At 33.7% G+C, this 21,484-nt stretch overlaps 1 protein-coding gene across 1 annotated transcript in view; it reads right to left on the bottom strand.

Annotated features, from left to right (window-relative positions):
• LOC140164204 (bifunctional arginine demethylase and lysyl-hydroxylase JMJD6-like) overlaps nt 1-21,484 on the bottom strand; it is a 46,086-nt gene that overhangs the window by 5,280 nt on the left and 19,322 nt on the right. Inside the window, exon 2 of the mRNA XM_072187447.1 lies at nt 938-1,073. Within this exon, the coding sequence (XP_072043548.1) occupies nt 938-1,073 (136 nt within the window). The remainder of the gene's footprint in view (nt 1-937; nt 1,074-21,484) is intronic.

Genomic DNA, 21,484 nt, shown 5'->3' with positions numbered 1-21,484 from the left:
TTTACATCATAAGTCACTTTGTTGAGTTCTATTTGAATCAAGTATTTGATCAATAGCACTGATCCTGTTAGTTGAGTGTCACGTTCTTAAGTCATCTGATAAATGCATGGAAATTACTAGCCCGCTACGTGTTTGAGGTGGTCTGGGCAAGATGGACCTCTTTGAAAATATCTTAAAGAAATCTAAATGATAATTTTCAACGTTTCAGCAGCTTATACATTTCCTATCATGGGACAAGTGTACATTTTCATTTGTCATGTGTTTGGGAAATCCATACATATTTTTGGTGTTTTTTTAAAAGACTTTTTTCTCGTAGACTTTGTTAACAAGCGAGATGATGTTTACTTTTAAAAAATACTCATATACATAATGAGGTAAAATCTGGGCTATGATTGTTGAATGGAGGTTATTTTGCTATTGAAATAGGAGTATTTTAGGTCATAGTATATTAAAGTGGACACCTTGTGCATATCTATCTCGGATTATTTTACGTTTTGGTCAACAAACTATGTTCAAATTTTAAAAAGATATAACAGGTATATCAAACTCCATTGCAACAGGGCACATTTGCAAGAGTGCATTCACATGCTGCAAATAGGCATTTCAATCTGAGATAGTTCGTTGTGGTTCACAAAAATGTTGACATCAAAGAATGTTTCAATAAAAACCCAACCCAACTCATCGTTTCTGCATATTAATGTGCATGGCATGTCAGGTGATGTTGAAGCCTCGGTATTCCGATCCGAGGGGCCAAAATCGTGATCATTGTCAAATTTGTCTCAGTTAGAGGAGAAAGAGCATTCATAAAGGACTGATTATGTTTCCAAATTCCATCCCTGTATCCTCTTTGAAATTCTTGCTTTAGAAATATTATTAAATTTAGGCAAAATGAATCCAAATCTAAGGCACTTGGTAAATATTAATATTCTTAACTTACATGAATATCAGCACCAGGCCCTGGACCACCCATGAACATCCAGTCTAAGGCACTTGACTCTGATGTAGGTGGTATAAAGTAAGGTCTCTCGTAATGTTTTCTTAGTTCTGTTTGGACGCGCTGATCACAGTTACTCCTGTGTGAAGAAAACAAGAACACAAATGGAATGCTATTAATTAATCATTTGTAATAGCTACTTACAATAGATTAAATGAAATTAAGAACTTCCAAAGCATCGGAATGATGGGGTGTCCAAAGAGGCTTGACGGGGCCGGGCTATTACCTTTTACACTGAAAACAAAAGGTTTGAAACATTACTTAGAAATTACATTACACAAAATGAGTAAATACATGAACAAGGTAATCCATTACATAAAAATGTGACACGATCTGGTCCATGGAGGCCAAAGGAGGAATTTTTGAGAATTGAGTTACTGTAATTATTACATTATACATACAATAGGCTATCATTTACTGAAAACACCAAATGTCTAGCATACTTAGTTCTAAAGTTATGACATTTTTTGATGTGTATTTTCTTTTGTATTTTATTGTTTTTTTACTCCATATTTTTACCTTTATCTCGGTTTCAAATTTGCCGCCTTTGGTCCCCATGGACCAGATCGTGTCACAAATTAACATTGTGCAACATCGCTATTATGTTTGCTTTTAGTGCGGCGTACACTGTAGCAATTCTGTTTGATCAATAATATCTAACATTGAGACATGTCTCCAAAAACAGAAAACATACGAAATAGAAGCAAGTGTCTTGCCTGATGTCAAGATCTCACAGACATCCAACGGAGCTGCTTTTGAGATCCTTTCCAAGTAATACAGACTCGCGTCTCTGTTCAACACATCTCACTCAAACTCACGTAGCCATAATTTGCAACACCTCTCTGAAATGTAAGATACGTTATTTGAATCCCAGAATTCATTTTTACATAGATGTGTGGTATTTACCTATTACCCTACAATACGCAGACACAATATTGTATTGATCAGAATTCTTTGCAGTATACCATTCAATCAGGGACAATATAATTCAACACAAGCGTCACAAATTGCAATTCCATTCCCTTGAAAAAAACCTCCTGTACAAAAACTTCATTGATTTGTTGCATTTCATCAAGAAAACAAGATGTATAAAATGAGAGAGAAGATATCCAAATTAGAATCAACAATCTACTTTACCTAAGTAGTTTTTTAGTTTAATAAAAAGTGACAATTTCTTATGAAATAGTTTTCATCTTGATAATCGTAAACCCATTCCATATGATTAAAATTCTTATTTCTTATAATCCATGTATTTATTAATATATTTTTGTTCTTGGTATTTTGACAGGGACATCTTGGCATTTATTTTCAGATGTTTTCCCGTTATTTTTAGGTTAGGCTTACTTCAAGATTAAAAGATTAAAAGAGATTTTAATCTAAAAATTTAAAAATTTAAAATTTAAATTTAAAACTTTGGTACCTTTCAGCAAGACTTTAGTTTAACGTGGATTAAAGCCTATTATGATATATTTGCAGGGAGTTACCAATATCCATGAATCTCTCATGCTATAGCTGTCTCTTCCCTCTGCACTCTCGCTCTCTCATCTATCTCTCCCTCTCTTTCTCTCCAAACCTCTTTTTCTCTTTCTACTTTCTTCTGTCTCCCTCTTTCATCTCCTCTGCCTTCTCCTCTTCCTTTTATTCTCTCTCTCACTCACTCTTCTGTTCTGTCCTTTAATTCCACTGTCTTATCTCTCTCGTTCTCTCTCTCCCCCTCATCCCACATTTCTGCCCCAAACTAGAGGAGTTAAAAGCATCTTATGTTATTAATGCATTAAATTCAGGACAAGTGGTTTATTTAGTACATAGGGGCTGTAGGTCTCACCTATTTGTAATGTTATTATTTTCATTGTGGTCGCCCGAGACATTCATTTAGGTTCTCTTATGAGCGTTTATTCAGTTAATGTTTTGAGAGCCGAGTCTACATTGCCCTTGAGTATTTGAGTATTTATGTCTTCACTAAATGCTTGCAGAGTTGCCGGGGAGCAGAGAAATACACAAACAAACAAAATAAATGTTATTTCTTGTCCATTAGAGGCTCTATAAATTCCTTTAAACTTACAATATCAAATTAAGTTCACGTTAAGTTTTATGATAATCAATGAAATAATTAAAATAATATATCACTTTGATTTTGAATCAAATAATGACAATCATTATACGACGTACATATAACCTAAATTTGGAAACTTTTTTTGTTTAAGTTTTCATTCTATTTTGTTTAACAAAGCAATCAAATACTGCCCTTTTGTCTCATTTTACCATACCTGACTATATTTTACACAGTCACTGTTTTACAATGTAATACATCAGTCGCAGGTGACGGGATAACACTTAAAGAAGTTGATTACATTTCTTCAGATCAATCGTTTTCCTCATCTCACAGAGCTTTGAATTGTGCATATTTAATTACGAATATACTTTATTTATACATAATGTAATGCAGCTTCATGGTTTCATTTATTTCAGAAATGTATTAAATATCACCCAGCTGAAAACTGAAGGTATAATAGGTTTGTCTGGTTGACCAGATTAAGATTAAATCTTAATTTCAACATAATCAGATGACTGGGAGTTTACACAATTTCTTTAAATATCAGCATATCATAGATATCATAGATATGACATAGTTTTGTATCCGCAGTATGCTTGCACACTTTGAGAATATAAAAGCCCATTATTGGCTTTGCAAATTGACTGATTCACATGTACTTCTCTTTATGGGTATACGATGTATTGTTGGTCGAAGCAGCTAAAACAAAAAGTAGTTCGCAGCATCTTGCGAATGGTAGTGAGCTTTAGCAAAAATTGCATTGCTCAATTCGTAGCGAGCGTGTAGAAGAATTCAAATATCACAGATATACTTTTGTAGGTCCTGTGGTTCTTGAGTTATGTCGTAAAGAGGGCTGAAACAACAATACTTTTGTAAAACGTACGTAACTCATTAACAACAATAAATTAAGCAAGTTTTCAAAGTATATGATTTGTAGAATGAACTTTTGCAAAAAAACAAAGTGTTATTTTTCAATAATATATTGATTCAAATAATGAAATATTTCGGCGTAAAAATGGTGTAATAATCGGATTAACTATCACAGCAATTAGGCCAATCAAATTAAATAATCACCCACCATTAATTGTCACAGAAACCAATTAATCACCATTCATTTTAGAAAAGTGTATTAAAGAACACATTAAAATTCTCCGAAAGTCCAAGTCGTGCCTAATTTGCATTAATCCAAAATGGCCGCTTATGCAGGGGTGAAATTTAAAATTTGGTCAATTGTTGTTAAAACCATTCCAATGTATTTCTTTCGTCGTAAGGATTCAGAAAAGGTATAGTTTGACCTATCTCCGATTCTTGAGTTATGGGGAAAAGGTCAAAAACGTGTCATAACACATATCTCTCATGAAATAGCTTTAAGGGGGTACTACACCCCTGCCCAATTTTGTGCCTATTTTTGCATTTTTCTCAAAAATCATAGCGTATTGGAGACAAGTAAGATATGTATATTATATTGTTATTTCACTCCAGCAAATTTATTTCAATTCTATTCCGATTCAATTCTTTCTACACCTGGAGTCTTGCTATTCAATTCCAATTCAATCCACCTTGCTTTAGAATTAATTCAATTCGATTCCAATTCACTTTTTCATTTTCAAAATCATTTCAATTCAATTCCAATCCAATGCAGTGAAATTAACAGCTAATCAATTTCAATTCAATTCTGAGCATTCATTTCAATTCCAATTCAATTCCAATTCCAATACAGTTGCAGTTTATGTTAATTGACCAAAGGCACACTGCAAAAACTGTGTCTAGAGATCGAACTTTTTTTCTCTTCAATTTGTAAACACATGTAAAATCTAAACACAAATGTCAAACTTCAAAACTTCAAGTGTTTAGTATTTAAACCCAAGGCATCAAATTACTAAACATGTTTAGCATTTAGACATATTTACAAATCAAGGACAAGATGGTGTATAGAATATATGGTGTTTAATATCTAGACACTGTTTTTGCAGTGCATGTTTTACTACCAATTTTAAAACACTTGAGTCGGCAACACAATATCAAAATCAAGTACACTACTTGTCACAACACAGTATTTCAGCAGAAGATACTTTATTGTTATGTGAACTCACTTTTCAGTTATTCCTTCATGTAATTTTACACAAAATTAGGGTTAGTTTAGGGTTAGGATTAGGGTTAGGATTAGGGATAGGGTTATGATTAGGGTTAGAGTTAAGATTAGGGTTAGAGTTAGGATTAGCTTACACGAAATAATTACATGAAGGATCGACCCACTTTTCACATTCAAACAATGCGAGTGATCATTGACCTCTGGGTCCTATTTTATGAAACTTTGGTACTTCTTAGTTCTTAGGTGACTGACTTCTTAATATTTGTCTTAACTTCTTGTCCACATGCACATTATTTTTTAAACTTAAGGTATGTGGTACGATCGATAATGGGACCCTGTCCCCATACTGACCTCAAAGATGTCAAAATCAGGGTTTTGATACTATTATAGATAGCCCCTACTTGTCTCCTGCTCCTCCTAAGATTTTACACCCAAAATCCTTGTACTTTTGAAAAAGTGTGAAAAAGCTGTCAAAGATATTTAGCATTTTCTTCATGGTTTTTTTGTGAAGAATTTGTTCACATGTACAATGACTTTTGAGCATAAAAATTAGGAGCTTGAGAAAAATAGGGGCTTTATATTAGTGCCAAAAGTTTGAGATATTTGACAAGTTGGGGTGATCTCATACTCACATTATTGATCATATCAAGCAATTTAAGACATTGGAAATGCTAAGAATCAATTTGCATCATACAGTATTAGAAGATATTATTGTTGAACATAGATAGAACCTATAATTTTTCCACATGACGAGATATTCTTCTGAAGAAGAACTCCAAAAAAATCTCAAAAAGTATGAGAAATGATATCATACTTTTAATTTTCTTCAATATATATATATTTTATGCTATCATTTTTAAATGAAAGCTTTCCAGAATACTTAGTTGCAATATGTTTTGTAACACTTTATGTTTATGTTTTGTACCAGTTTATGGTGACTACTGTTTCTTTTTATTTATCATGTTTTGAAAGGAGTGATATGGAATCACAGACATCTGCTTGTGAATTGAAATGCTGAATTGAAATCAAAGCTGAATTTCATTTCAATTCCACTTCATTCGTCATCACACAACATGATTTCAATTCCAATCCAATTCAATTCTTCATTGCTCACGATGATTTCAATTCCAATCCAATTCAATTCATGCCCAAGTCCACTCATTTCGATTCCAATTCAATTCCAATGCATTGAAATGAAAATCGCCCAAAATTCATTTCAATTCAATTCGATTTCAATGCATTGAATTAACATTAGAAACTATATTATAGGGGCAAGGACTACAACTACTGCACTGGAAATTTTATTTCAGCACAGACAACAGTTGTGGAGTTACAGCTCAACTTACCGTACTTTGCCTAACCAGACAGTCCATGCCAAAATTGTTACTACACCTTTACATTTCATCGAATCTCTTTTTGATGTCTGTCATTTTGAACATCACACTTGAAAGATGTATGCTATGTAGAAACTTTATTTTCCAATTTCATAATTTGCATATTATTAGCATATTTGCAAGAAAAAACATGAAAATCAATAAATACCTATATTTTTCACAATTTCAATATTTTATTAGAAATTAAGCATGTAGGCCGTTTGTTATGACTTGATGAATGAAGCTGTTAAAGTAGATTTTGATATTTTTGCTTATTTTTCCCTTTTTCCCCCGAAATGTGTAAAAATCAACATTTTTTGGATGACCTATATTTTCTTTGAATATTTATCAAATTTCTTAATTTAGGTATAATACAGTGCAGAAAAAGATGTCAAAAAAATCTGTTAAAACAGATTTCCAATAAATTGTTCCATTTTCCATTTTGGGTTAAATACTCAATTTTCATGCGCGGGATATTTGAAACATTAAATGAAAACATGTCCATTGCACTTTTTCCTCGAGATGTAGTATAATATCAAGGTTACGGATATATTATAATCCCTTCTTATCTTCACTGATCCATCAGATACCTATTGTTATGAATGATCAATGAAAAGGTTCAGAACTGGGCTACTAATGGTCTGTCAAGTATCTATAGTTATTTTCATGACTGTGTCAACTCAAAAATCATGCAAGGTCGAATGTAGGAAAAGTATGATCAGTTGAGCTGTACAGTCAAAAATGAGGAAAACCAATATTTAATCAATAAATCAATAACTACTTACTTTGAGTTGCCGAATTTTCAGTACAAAAGTTGTAGTCCTTTCCCCCAGCGCTCGAAATAAGGCGCGTCCTTGCGTCAAATACCCGTGGAAGTAGGCGCGGACCCGCAAATTCCCTACGCTACGGGTCCGCATGACCCGTAAAAATTGAACCAAGCAAAGAGCAGAAATCCTAGTTTTGTTGTTCCACTGGAAAATCTGGTCCACATAATAGGTCCAACTCCTTAAGTTCACTTTCATTTTAGTTTCCCATCAAGTTTTCAACCCGGGTTGTCAATTTGTTACAATCTAAACATACCGTGATCGCCGTAGCTAATTCTCTCTCTTGAAATTTCAAAGGCATGGGTCCGGCGTTGGACCCTTGAAAATTATGGATGGCGGAAACCTTCAAAATACGCCTAAGAATACGCCTAAGAATACGCCTAACCTTAGACGTCTAAGATGCAATCTTAGACGTCTAAGATGCAATCTTAGGCGTCTAAGAATTTCGCGGCAGACTTAAATCAACGAAACACAGGACCAGAAATCCCAAACAACCAATCATCTTAGGCGTATTCAATTATTGACCAATGAAATCTTAGACGCCTAAGATTTTACACGCCTAAGAATTCTTACACGTCTAAGATTGATATTTTAGTGATGGACGGTATCACCAATGTGATTTTCTCTGAGGACTTGCAACAAAATTGATTAATTGGTTTGATTTTATTTTCGTTGGTTTGGTGTGCTGTTTTGGTGTGGCTAGTAGTAGTCAGGTATTAATGTTGATGAGCATGATGACGGCGACGACGACGACGACGATGATGATATGATGATGATGATGATGATGATGATGATGATGATGAAAATTAATACACAAACAACAAAGAGGAACAAACATGCCTAGCATATATTTATATACCTCCATGATTCTATTTTTTAACATAGAAAATTTGACCTCTTGTCTTCTTGCACTTTGCAGACTGAAATTATGCATATCTGATCTCTTCAATTATAAAAGACGATTTGGCCTTGGCCTGGGGGCCCGAAGTTGGCGAAAATATGTCACACGCTGTTCGAATTATAAAGACATAGTTGGTTGACCTTATAATGTGTGTGCAGTAATAACTTGACCTGTGTAACTGTATAACTTAACTGTGTATTTTGGCTCAGTCATAGCATACGTGTTAAGAAAAAACATACATGAAAAGTGAGCAGGTTGACACCATAGACACGTGCTCTTTGTTTAAACATTACAAGTAACATGAGTGGCAAACATTAACTCTAACGCACAGCGTCCGTTGTACGTTTTGATCGAATTTGCGATACCGGCCATCACTAGTCACGGTCAAATGGTCAATCTTAGACGTGTAAGAATTCTTAGGCGTGTAAAATCTTAGGCGTCTAAGATTTCATTGGTCAATAATTGAATACGCCTAAGATGATTGGTTGTTTGGGATTTCTAGTCCTGTGATTCGTTGATTTAAGTCTACCGCGAATTTCTTAGACGCCTAAGATTGCATCTTAGACGCCTAAGAATGCATCTTAGACGTCTAAGATTGCATCTTAGACGTCTAAGGTTAGGCGTATTCTTAGGCGTATTTTGAAGCTTTCCGCCATCCATAGAAAATTGGTGAGGACCCTTGAAATTTCAAAGGCAAGGGTCCAGAGGACCCTTGGATTTTTTTTCTTATTTCGAGGCCTGCTTGCCCCTATAATATACATATCCCAGCAAACACAAAAACGTTTTAAAAACGTTTTAAATAAGTTATATTTTGGCTTTTGGTTTAGGTAAAAATGTTTTAATAACATTAAAATGTCGGGTTATATAAAGGTCATGAAAACGTTTTAAAACCTTTTGTACGAAAACACACTACAGCAATATTTTTAAAATGTTTTCAAACTGTTATTGTAAACTATTTTTGCAAACATATGTGGCCAAATATTTTGTCAACACTTAAATAACATGATGTTAAAATAGTTGCATCCAGCAAACACAGAAATGTTCTTAAAATGTTTTTTACAAAACGTTTTAATAACATTTAAATGTCGGGTTTATATAAAGGTCGTGAAAACGTTTAAAAACGTTATTGCAAATATTTTGGGCAATCATTTTTCACAAAATATTTTTTTATTTTTTAAATAACATTCTTTTTAGAATGTTTTGTATCAAGTTTTCATAACTGTTTTTGGAATGTTATTAAAACGTTTTTATACCCTTTATATAACCCGACATTTAAACGTTTTCTGTAAAACATTTTCTGTTTGCTGAGCAGTAGATAATCAAAAAATGTTTTTTAATTTATGAAAACATTTTATACCCTTAGTATACCCTTTATATAACCCGACATTTAAACGTTTTCTGACAACCTTTTATAACCTTTTGCGAATGATGCCGAAAACGTTTTGTGTTTGCTGGGATCTTACTTGTCGCCAATGTGCTATATCTTTTGAGTAAAATGCAAAAATACTCACAGTATTGGCCAGGGGTGTAGTAACTTAACTTGTAAACCAAGATAAATGATCAAATTATATTACTCAGGGCACATACCAGTATACACTGCATAATTAATTTGAAACACTTACAATTTTGACCAAAAGTGACATTTGGTTAAAATAAGCGCACAATATATAAAACTAAGTTCCATAGAAGCTGAAACATTCTTGTCAGAGCAAAATATTCAAATCATTGCAACAAATTGCTAATACTTATGACCTTTGCTAAATATAACACCATACTCAGAAAAAAACTTACTTGTTCTTTCGCTAAAAGCATGTTGAATTAAATCCATCAGAAATCCATCAGAAAGAGATTAAATTAGCAGCAAAAATCCTGCATGATTGATGACTCTTTTATGTTAGACTCCTTCCGTGTATATGTTGACTAAAATTGATTGGATGTGTTTTTGACACAATACTCAGGAAACGAGTCGTGTAATGGCATAAATTAGCAGCACACAATAACAGCCTATGCGTGCCTATACAGGCTGTATGACTTGCATGAGTGATTATGATTGTAAATTGATAACCAGGGGTTCCCAAAGCAACGTGTTTTCATCTCAAATTTTGACTGTAAGGTCCAGTCTATAATTATAGTCCAACGTTTTTGCATGTGTTTTTTGTTGCAGCAAATACCATTATTTTCTGCTCTCTGTTGCAACTTTTTTCTCGGCTACAAATGAATGTTTAACGTTATTTGGGCCTCTGTTCGGCTTCCTAAAATCTCGAAGTGCAACAAATATTTGCTGCAGTGGTAAATTACCTCTCCAACTGTTGTAACAGCAAAAATCACGCAAAATGACATCAACCCATATACTGGCCCTAAACCGCTAACAATTATTGTTGTTGTTGTTTTCTGTTGTTACTCATAAAGTCTTGTGACCAATATTTTAGCTCACAATTGCCAGGTCGAGATGTTTTTTGGGGCTAAAACCCATTAGGATGGACTGAACGTTAATCTTAATATGAAATCAGCTTTTTTTGGATTGTGTTTCACCTCCAAACAAGACGCAATTATCTGAGGGGCTGTGACTGTGATATTGTGTAGGTTCGGTCACTAGTGCATTTTATGACACAAACGCACTGAGTCTTTTTACACAAGTTTTGGTGTCTCCACAAAATGAACCAAAATGGCAAGATATGTAAGTTGCTTTGGCGCACAATTTAGTTTAGATTAAATTTGATAAAACAACAAAGATTTTACACTCATTATTTTAATTTTGACTCTCATTGTAATTTGAATTTCTGTTAATTCCTGCATTTGCAGGTATCCATTTCATTCATTTACTGAGGATGGGGACATAAGTGGGTTGGAGTTTATGTTCATCACTGCACATTTTTACTCTACTTTTCAAGTACTTTCATGGTACTGTGTGTTTACCTATACCAGAATACACCTGCAATACACAAATGTTCCAGTCAAAAACTACATCTCCTCAATATATACTATCTATTGCTGCAACTCATCAATCCTTGACCTATATCTTGGCAGTTAACAACCCTTATCTATCAAGTTTTCATTTGAAAAAAATCTTTTAAAAAACAATGTTGTGGGCCATAAATAGACAAACACCTTCCACACAGGTCTTCTTCTATGTGGTCTACATCACTAGATTTTTTTTTTTTTTTTCAAATGAAGCAAGTACAAAAAGTATTATTATTTGAAATGGTTTTGTGTACATGCACCCTGTTCATGTTTCACGGTGTATTTATTGTGCATACCCTTTTTGTGTGCATCACGCTGTATTTGTTCAAAAGTCCAGTAATCTAGCAAAAAGTAAAAGTGCAGTTTGAGGAAATTCAATCTGTTTGACTTCCTCCCTCTAATAGACTTCTTACCATTATGGGATGACGATGATGGATCATGGGTAAACACTCAGGGTTTATTGTTGTGCGCCAGTAATGGGTTTAACTATAGCTTCAGCTGCAATTTCAACTCGTGTGCTATTTCCAAGTTTAGTTATTATTAGTTAAACCCTGTTTGCTTATGCAATACGTAAATATATCACTGGTTTGGGGTTGTATCATATGAGGTTATGAAACTACTTTGATGGACGAGGTTATGTAAACCTCAAATGTATGAACAATGGCTTATTTCAGAGTTTTCTTCAACTTTATATTTAAAAAAAACATTTTCATCTAAAAGTACTGATAAATATTGTCGGTATAGTTTTAGCTTCGAATACAATACATAAATATATAATATCAAACAAAAACTAGCAGATATGGGTCGAAGCTAAACGCACAAGGACCTTGGGAAGCCTTTACAATGAAACAACAGATATCAAAATATGAAACACATCCTAATCCTAATACTTTCGTTGGACCTTATTGGTAACAAACAAACCTTTTATATTAGGTAACATGTTTTGGGAAAGGGGCAACATCCTACAATTTGCATATTTTCTTACAATTGCAGTCACAAATTTCAAAGACTTGATACAAGGTTTTTTATACATTCAAAATCTCGAGTATATTGGCTAAGATATAATTCTTAATTTTGATATTTTATGTTAATTTGTATAACTGATTATAAGAGAGTATAGAAAATGCGTCTGTCTAAATATAAAATGCATTGGGCAAAATTAGTCTTTGTACCATTGTTTGGGCTTGATCGTCACAGCACACAAAAAGAAGGCACGTCCTAAACACACATGGGCTTTTGTTGCATTTATTCCAAAAACATTATTGCCAGTTAGTTCAAAAGAACGGATTAGGATTGAGTTTATTTTTCATCTGGTAAAACAGAGTACTATTTGTTATCACCAAAATTTTGAAATTGGTATTTGGCAAATGGGCTAAAGCATTATGGACTGATGGAAAAAAAAGAAGAAGAGAAATCACGTCTAAAAGCAGTAGGAACTGTCTCTTTATGAAACTGTAAACTCACAGACTAGATTAGAGTATTCTCTAGAGGCCAGAGGTCAGACATTAGGATGCACCGTTTATTAGTAGTAGTAAGAGTATGAGCGGCTCACGCCGCGAATATTCTTACAAACTAGTAGCACCCACCAAAATGCTCGTAAAAGTGGGAGGTGTGCTCTTATAACCATCTGTCTTGGTCTCAAACTTGTCATCAACTCCAATTTGTTTATCTATAAACCTGTCACCAACTGCATTTCCTTTACCTTTCACAAGAGTTGATCTATTGCATGGGTCTGAGGGAGCAAGGTAGATGGTCATTGTATTTTCTTTCTTTCTTTCTTTCTTTCTTTCTTTGAAAATCCTAAACTATTATTAATAGTTTGTAAGGGTATCTTAGCTTAATCAACAAGGTACTTTCTTTCTTTCTTTCTTTCTTTCTTTCTTTCTTTCTTTCTTTCTTTCTTTCTTTCTTTCTTTCTTTCTTTCTTTCTTTCTTTCTTTCTTTCTTTCTTTCTTTCTTTCTTTCTTTCTTTCTTTCTTTGAAAATCCTAAACTATTATTAATAGTTTGTAAGGGTATCTTAGCTTAATCAACTAGGTACTTCAAACATGTTTCAAACATCAGTCAAATATGGTACATATCTGTTGTCACTGCTACTAATTGAACAAGAATGATCTGCTTTAGTTTTGTATGTGAGGTGAAGGACAGAGTAGTTGCCTTTGCAAATCCAAAAGGGTATTGGTTTTACTCACCTATGTTTACAACATCAATCTGTCTCAAAATTAAGTATGTCACATATCTGTTGTCACTGTTCATATTGCATTGTACAATTTGTGTATGGGAAATTATAGCACTGCTGGAAAAGGGTACGGTGTGCTACTAGGAGAGATATTGAATATGCCGTTGATTTCACAAACCTTACTCTGATGGGAAATGCAATGCTTTTACTGAGACTGGTGTGATTTGTTTTTGTATGTCATACGGGATATTGGTAAATATTGAATTGGCAGGGACATGAGGTTTTCATAAAAGAAAGCTTCTGTTTGTGCAGGTATTTTTCTTAACTTGTATGAGATTGTAGCTATTTGTGCACTTTTCTATGAGATGTAACCTTGCAGCGGTAGTTAGTATGATGTGCTCTGTGTATTACCTGCCCACCCAGTTCCAAGGAATGCACTCGGGGTTTTGTGGGATTTCGTGAAGCCTAAAAGCCCTTACCTAATGTTTACACCATAAGCTTCTCCATGACTGTTTTTTTTTCTGATGTCTGTACACTAAAGATTCTCCATGGCTGTATTTCATTTAGCTATGCATCACGTGTTTTGTTTGATATCACGTCATCACAAAAATAGATGATAATTATGAATAATTAATTATAACTGAGAAATTAGCAAATGTTGACACAGTTTCTTGTTTCAATAACTGACTGATGCAAAACGCACTGAAATGTCACTAAATTAAAGACTACTATTGTTTGTATACTGCTAGAACTCATTTATGAAGTTGAATATAAGCTTTTATTATTTTGGAAATTAGGAAATTAGCATAAAAGAAGATGGTGCACTTCTATATTTTGAAATTTTCTATTTTTTTTTTCTAAATACGATTTATTCCAAATGATCGTTTTTATCTAACATGCTTTGTATGGAATTAAAGAATAAAGGTCCATAGAAAAGCGTGTTCAAATAAACGACCCTTCAGAAATTAAACAATAAAAGCTTCGGAACAAGAACATTCTGCCTGATCGCCAGGAATACTTGAAGAGTGCTATATTAATATAATGGCCACGTGGTTACCCAAAGTAGAGACATGCATTAATGCAGAGTCCAAACATAACTGCAGAATTGTAGATTTTACTCAACGTACATTGAAATCTACAGGCCACCTTGAGCACTTGACATTCATGTTCTACGGCTATTGGCTTCATTTACGTTATCACTTCAAATCAAAACCAAGGTTTACTTCAGTGACCAGTACACTTCTTATTCATTGGCTCAGCTGAAGTGTTAAATTAAAACACTATAAAGCACATTGATGATAACCATTAACCATAACCAATGTTTACATCAGTGACCAGTATGCTTTTAGTTCACTGTTTATTTTTTTTCTCAAGTGTTAAACAAAGCACTATCAAACACATGTGAGAATTTACCCTGCAACTGTGCTCCTGGATCATAAGATCGTCTGATTTGTGATTATGCGCAATATTAAAAATGTGCCCCAATATCAGAATATTGTGAATCAGGAATCAGGCTATTTATAATATGTGTGTACATATTTCATACAGAATTAGCGTTTTAATGAATCTATGAGTTTATTTGATCATTGTAGAGATACTTTGCAGACATTCTAGTTGCAGACATACTATAGCTACCAAGCAATCTGTGTAAGCATTTGTATCGCATCGTGTTTGAACAGACTCATGATACATGACATGTCATATATCATTGTATCCTGTCATGACCTAGAATAAATAGCTCGAAATGCTGCTCCATAATACGTTTTTACCAATATGATACTATTCATTGGTAACGTTTGTGAACAAAAAAGTGGACATAATTGCACTTATTCTGGCCCAGATTCCTTACACGAGGTAATGTAATAATAAGGAGTTTGTTGGTCCAAGTAACATTAATAATATCAGTGATAACTGTTTTCTGTCGCGTAAATAATGAAGTAAATTAAACTTAACCCCCACTGGAAATATTTGCCATTATATGTTGGGTTCTATGGGGATTTAATGTCACAATCACGAAATTACTTAAATTAAAAAAATACTCTATAATCAAAGAAATACAATGAGTTCAACTAATAATAAATTGGGACACATGTAACCTTACAAATATGTCAAAAACATAAAGTTTAAAGAAATGACCAATTTCATTTCAAAATACTGTACACACTATGGCATTAAACTTTGCATATGAAGCAGCATCCTATATGCTCAACAAAAGGCCCCTCGTTACGAGGACTTCATGTCAGCACAAAGCAGCTATATTGCTTAGCCTCGCCTCTCAAGAACCCAGTGTTTGCTATTACAAATGAGCATATTGATTACAGGAAACCAACCACTAAACGAATGGTTACTATGGAATCAAACTGAAACACAATCTGCTGACCAGTGTCAGGATTTCTTGATAAGATTGACATTGAACCATCACACTTGTAATGGTGTTCTAAGATATCTTACGTTAATATTCTCACAGCTAATGACATACATTGTACCTCTATTTAACAAGCATACAAGCTTATGTTGAAATACCATGCAGCTAAGGGTCGTTACTAAGTGACGTTGTAGTACACAACTGAGTGCAGGGTTATTAACCGTGTGAATACTGAAATAAGGGAGACGTCTTTTGTTCTTAGAAAGTAATCTACATTCATAAATAGAGTATATGTTGTGTGGGGCAACAGGACAGAGGACAAAGAAAAATAAACATAGTTTTTATGGCATCTTTATATTTTAACTATATATAATAAATGTAAATAGTGAAGAAGAAGGCGGAATAGATTTACAATAAATGTAACTAAAATACAGTTTTATCAGGGGTAGATAGCAACATACTATAACAACGGTATAGCGCTATCAGTAGTAGCTAGCAACTCACTACATAACATAAATATACAAGCTGTTTCAAATGTTTGGTACCCATTGTTTTTATGTTATTGACAAGCCTAAAGCATTAAATCCCCTTGAAATGCCCAGGATTTATAGTTTTATGACCTTTCATAGCATTTATCTGTAAATAATGTAGCTCCTATGTTGCATTTTGTTGTGGTAGTCTTGTCCACAATTACTGGAAAGTGATGGGTACCATCATTTTGATACATCCTGTAGTGCTATCAGGCGTAGATAGCAACTTACTATAACATAGCTATAGTACTAGGGGCAGATAGCAACACGACACACTATTACATATAGCACTATCAGTAGTTAAAAGCAACTAACTATAATAGCGCTACCAGTAGTTGATAGCAAGTCACTAAAACATATAAATAGTGCTATCAGAGGTAGATAGCAACTCGCTATAACACAGATATAGTGCTATAAGGGGTAGATAGCAACACATTATAACATAGATTTAGTGCTGTCAGTAGTAGATAGCAACTCACAATAACATAGATATAGTGCTATCAGGGGTAGATAGCAGCTCACTATAACATAGATATAGTACTATCAGGGGTAGATAGCAACATATTATAACATAGAAATAGTGCTATCAGGGGTAAATAGCAACATACTAAAATATAGATGTAGTGCTATTGGGGGTTGATAGCAACTTACCGTAACATAATTGCTGCCAGAGCCTTTGTTTAACTTTAATTAAACAAAACACAGACAAAAGGTATGCTCCTTATTTATTAAATACACTTGTTTGACCTTGTCAATTAATGAAAAAAGCAAATCTTAAAAACAATGTTGCTATTTTAATTATGTACACATGAAAAACAATAAATCAGCTGCGATACCATTCGGGGTGCTTCCAAACAAAATTATACTTGCACCACTAAAACTAAATTGCAAATTGGCAAAATGAAAGAGAGTGTTATAATAAAGAACATACTTTCACTGTTAAACTGTTAAGCAATTTCATGTCCTAATATAAGCATTGAGGACAATTATGTGATGATCCAGTTATTTGAAAAGAAAACATCACATGTCTGTCCTACCATGTCTAAAGATGGTATTTGATTACTTTATGAACAAACAAAATCACATCGTAATGACTCTGTGTTGTTTACTTGTACATATTACATTTTTACGTTAATACTTGATTAAAAACCACTTGTCTTGTCTCCCAATTAAATAGCAGTATCATGTCTTGTTCTTTATTTGCATCATACTTCATTTTTACTTGGAAGGCAGAAGTATAAAATGGGTGCCATTTTCTAAATGTCATTCCATGAATCAAGATAATCATAGCTACAGCCTGTCTCAAAAAAAATTGTGCAAGTGAAAAGCGCCCTCTTTGGCAATTACAAAATACCGTTGTGACATAATGCTTACATCTACGTCAAGGTCATAGTCCTAGCTCTCAAATACCGTTTGTTCTGTTCAATTTGCTTTTTTTAATCTCGAGATATGTTTAGTTAACAACGAAAGGGTAAAATCACAATTGTGCCACTTTTACTAGGAATAGGGCTGTTACATGTAAATCAATGATAGCTGATGTTGATGCGTCTAACTCTAATACCACTCCCCCAATCGGGGCTCGTGCATTAGATGTATCAACATCAGCGCGCGTGCATTAGCTTCAATTTCAATGTTTAATTTCATTAATTTGTCAAATTGCATGAACTTGTCTAAGTTCATTAACCTAAAAGTGTGCAATATCTGTGTGTCTTGAGTGACACAAGAAAACTGTTTTTACAATGATATAAAATCATTGACATGCACATGTATTTCATTTTACAGCAGAATGTGAAATATTTATTTATCTTTTAATTTGTCGTAAGTGGAAAAAGAGAATTATTATAAAACTGTCAAAACAATCTTGTATTGTTGTGTAATTGATGCATTCTTTTGATTTCCAGAAGGAATTCTCGATAAACTTGATGCTATCATTGATTTACATGTACAGCCCTCTTCCCTATAGTAAAAGTGGCACAATTGTGATTTTACCCTTTCGTTGTTAAGTAAGCATATCTCGAGATTAAAACAAGCAAATTGAACAGAACAAACGGTATTTGAGAGCTAAGTCTGTGCCCCTGACGTAGATGTAAGCATTATGTCACAACGGTATTTTCTAATTGCCAAAGAGGGCGCTTTTCACTTGCACAATTTTTTTGGAGACAGGCTGTATATATGACGTTCACACACATGCATATTGTGACAAAATCAATGGCTTACATTCCAAAACTTCCGGTCAATTTTTTAATATGTTTTGTACACAGAGCTATTCTCATAGATAAAGTTATTACTCTTCACTAAGCCAATGCAATAACATAGATCTAAAGCATGTTATTTTGGTTTCTTCTTATCCATTCTACTTTGTAAAGGTTAATATTTATATCTATAGTTTTGGTACCAAATCAATTCTTGATATTTCCTATGAATCTTATAATTATGTTGTGCTTCTCATCTTCTATTATTATCATTTCTATTTAAAGTATGTAATAAAGTATACAATCTTTGTTGATAATCTACAGATGACACCTTTGAGCTAAAGTACCTTAATCAAAATTGGCTATTCGTGGCTATTTCAAATTACAGTAATAATTAGATTGATATTAACAGAGAGCTCCATGGATAAAAAATAAAATAACAGATCGATGATACAGGCCAGTATTATAAAGGCGGTTGTCAAGTCTCAGAAATGCATTGAGTAAAAGAGCTGTATATTAGCTTTATAAGATTCCTTGACTCTTTGTCTTTCAAAATAGGTATACTTTTGTTTGCTGTGTATGTAAATGTTATATTTAATTTCAGGAACTTTTACTTTTCTGACTTAATGCATTACTCATATCCTCCATAACAAATGTATTAAATATGATTTTTTTGTAGTGTATATTTGAACAGAAAATAATCCTACTCAGGTAAACAACTTTCTTGGCAGTATTTTGACCAAATCCTTTGATTTGTTTTCTTTTGTAGCAACAGAAAATGTTCTTATTAGAGATGTCTGTATTACTGTAGCAACCATGTGCTCATTAGAGGAGTATGTATTCAACAATGTAACAATGTAATTCAATCCAACGAGGACAAAGCAGGCAATTTGTAAATTACATTATCATCATCAACTTATACAATAACCAAGCTTGTTGTTGACATCACTACACCCCCTAATAACACCCATGTGTGCTCATTAGAGGAGTATGTATTCAACAATGCGACCCAATTCAATCCAACGAGGACAAAGCAGGCAATTTATAAATTACATTATCATCATTAACTTATACAATAACCAATCTTGTTATTGCTGACATCCCTACACCCCCTAATAACACCCATGTGTGCTCATTAGAGGAGTATGTATTCAAGAATGTAACCCAATTCAATCCAACCAGGACAACGAAGACAATTTGTAAATTACATTATCATCATCAACTTACACAATCGCAAAATATACTATTGCTGGAATCCCAATATCCCTAGCATACTACTATTTGGTTGCAAAATTGTGGCCTTTTAAAATGCCAAATTTGTATGTGTATTGTTGGTTCCCTATTTTGCCTGTCAATTCCACAATCACTACATTTGGGCTTGTTGTAGATCACGGGTTTTATATTTCAGGCAAAAAGAGTGCATTGGTTTCAATATGTGTATCGTTTTTTATCTATATTTATCTGCAGAATCAAAAGAAAATTATAAAGACCAAAAAGTGTGTTATCTGAAATCCTTGCACACATTTCTTCAGGTAGGTGTTCCAAGAAAATATTAAAAAAATAAATAAATAAATAAAGAATTATATTTTTACCTTTGTCTTACATTTATTCATTGTTTTCATTCAATCATTCATTTATTCATTCATTCATTCGATCATTTATTGATTGATTAACTCATTTATTTCATTATGTTATTTTTACTTTTTTATTTATTTTTATTATTCACTATTTTACATGGTTTTTTTTATTAATTTATTTATTTAGAGTTTATTCATTACATATTTCTGATGCAAGGATAATAATGAATACATGCAAAATCAAATTCTTTACAAACGAAGACTAGACATGCACCTGATGTGGTTTTGTTTAATTCCAACAATTTTTCATCATCGCTGTCATCATCACTTTATTTCGCTCTAGGTCCTAATCCAAAAATGACCCTTAACATTTGAGTATCAAATAATATTATCTCCAGTGATGCTATCAAATGACAATAACACACAGAATTAAATTTTCAGCCCAAGTTACCGGTCAAATCCCGAAACAGTCACCCAATTTGCCTTCTAATCATCGGTTTCTATGTGACAAAAAATGATCACAAATAGCCCAATTGGGCTATAAATGTGCAGTTTCGGCAACTTGGAATTAAACATCCTGTTATTGGAAGCAATCCTAGCCAGCTGAGATTTGAATTGTGTTTAATTTACACACAATATAAATCCCAGCTGATTATAAAGCTTTTACAAAGGGCTATTGGATTATTTCGTGCAATATCATCAAGTAATTCTGAGTTTTCCCGAAATAAGATCCAAAAGAATTAAATAGCTAGCAGTGAGTAATTCAATATCTTATAGGCAGTTTTGTGCACACTATGTGATACCCATGCACACACTTTCTGATCTCTCTCTTTCCCTCTCAACTCTCGCCATCTCTTCCGCCTTTCTCTTTTCCTCTCTCTCTATCTCTCTCTTTCTCTCTCTTTCTCTCTCCCCTCTCTCTCTCCCTCTCTATTTCTCATTATCTCTCTCTATTTCTCCCTTACTCTCACTCTGTCTCTCTCAGTATGCCTCTGCTTCTCCTTCTCGTTTCCCTTTTCTCTGTCCCCCTTTCTCTATCTGTCTCAATGCCTCTCTTCTCACTCTCTCTCCCTCTCACCCCATACCCAAACCACACACACACACCCCAACACACCCCATATAATCACCGTCTATACCCAATAGTGTTGGTTTTATGATACTACTCCGAACCCAGGTATGTAACCAGCCTTGGCATTCCATGAGGGAAGCTCATTCACTGAGAATTTGGTCCGATTTATAGGAGTAAGAGCTTCCAAAAACGACTGATTCAACAAGAATTCTGTTCTTATTTCATCGGAATCCATTTTTCATAGTGAGCAGTTTGTGCCCCCTTCCCCGCTACCATCCGGTATAATCTGAATTTTTTGCACAATTATTATGTCCATGCAACTATTTACAGAGTGTCTCAACTTGTGTTTTTGTGTCACTTATCATTAATCTCTTC

Source organism: Amphiura filiformis, chromosome 11 (assembly GCF_039555335.1).
Source record: "Amphiura filiformis chromosome 11, Afil_fr2py, whole genome shotgun sequence".
NCBI classification, from domain to species: Eukaryota; Metazoa; Echinodermata; class Ophiuroidea; order Amphilepidida; family Amphiuridae; genus Amphiura; species Amphiura filiformis.
The sequence above is the reverse complement of the archived record's forward strand: the minus strand, read 5'-3'. Positions and strand labels throughout refer to the sequence as shown.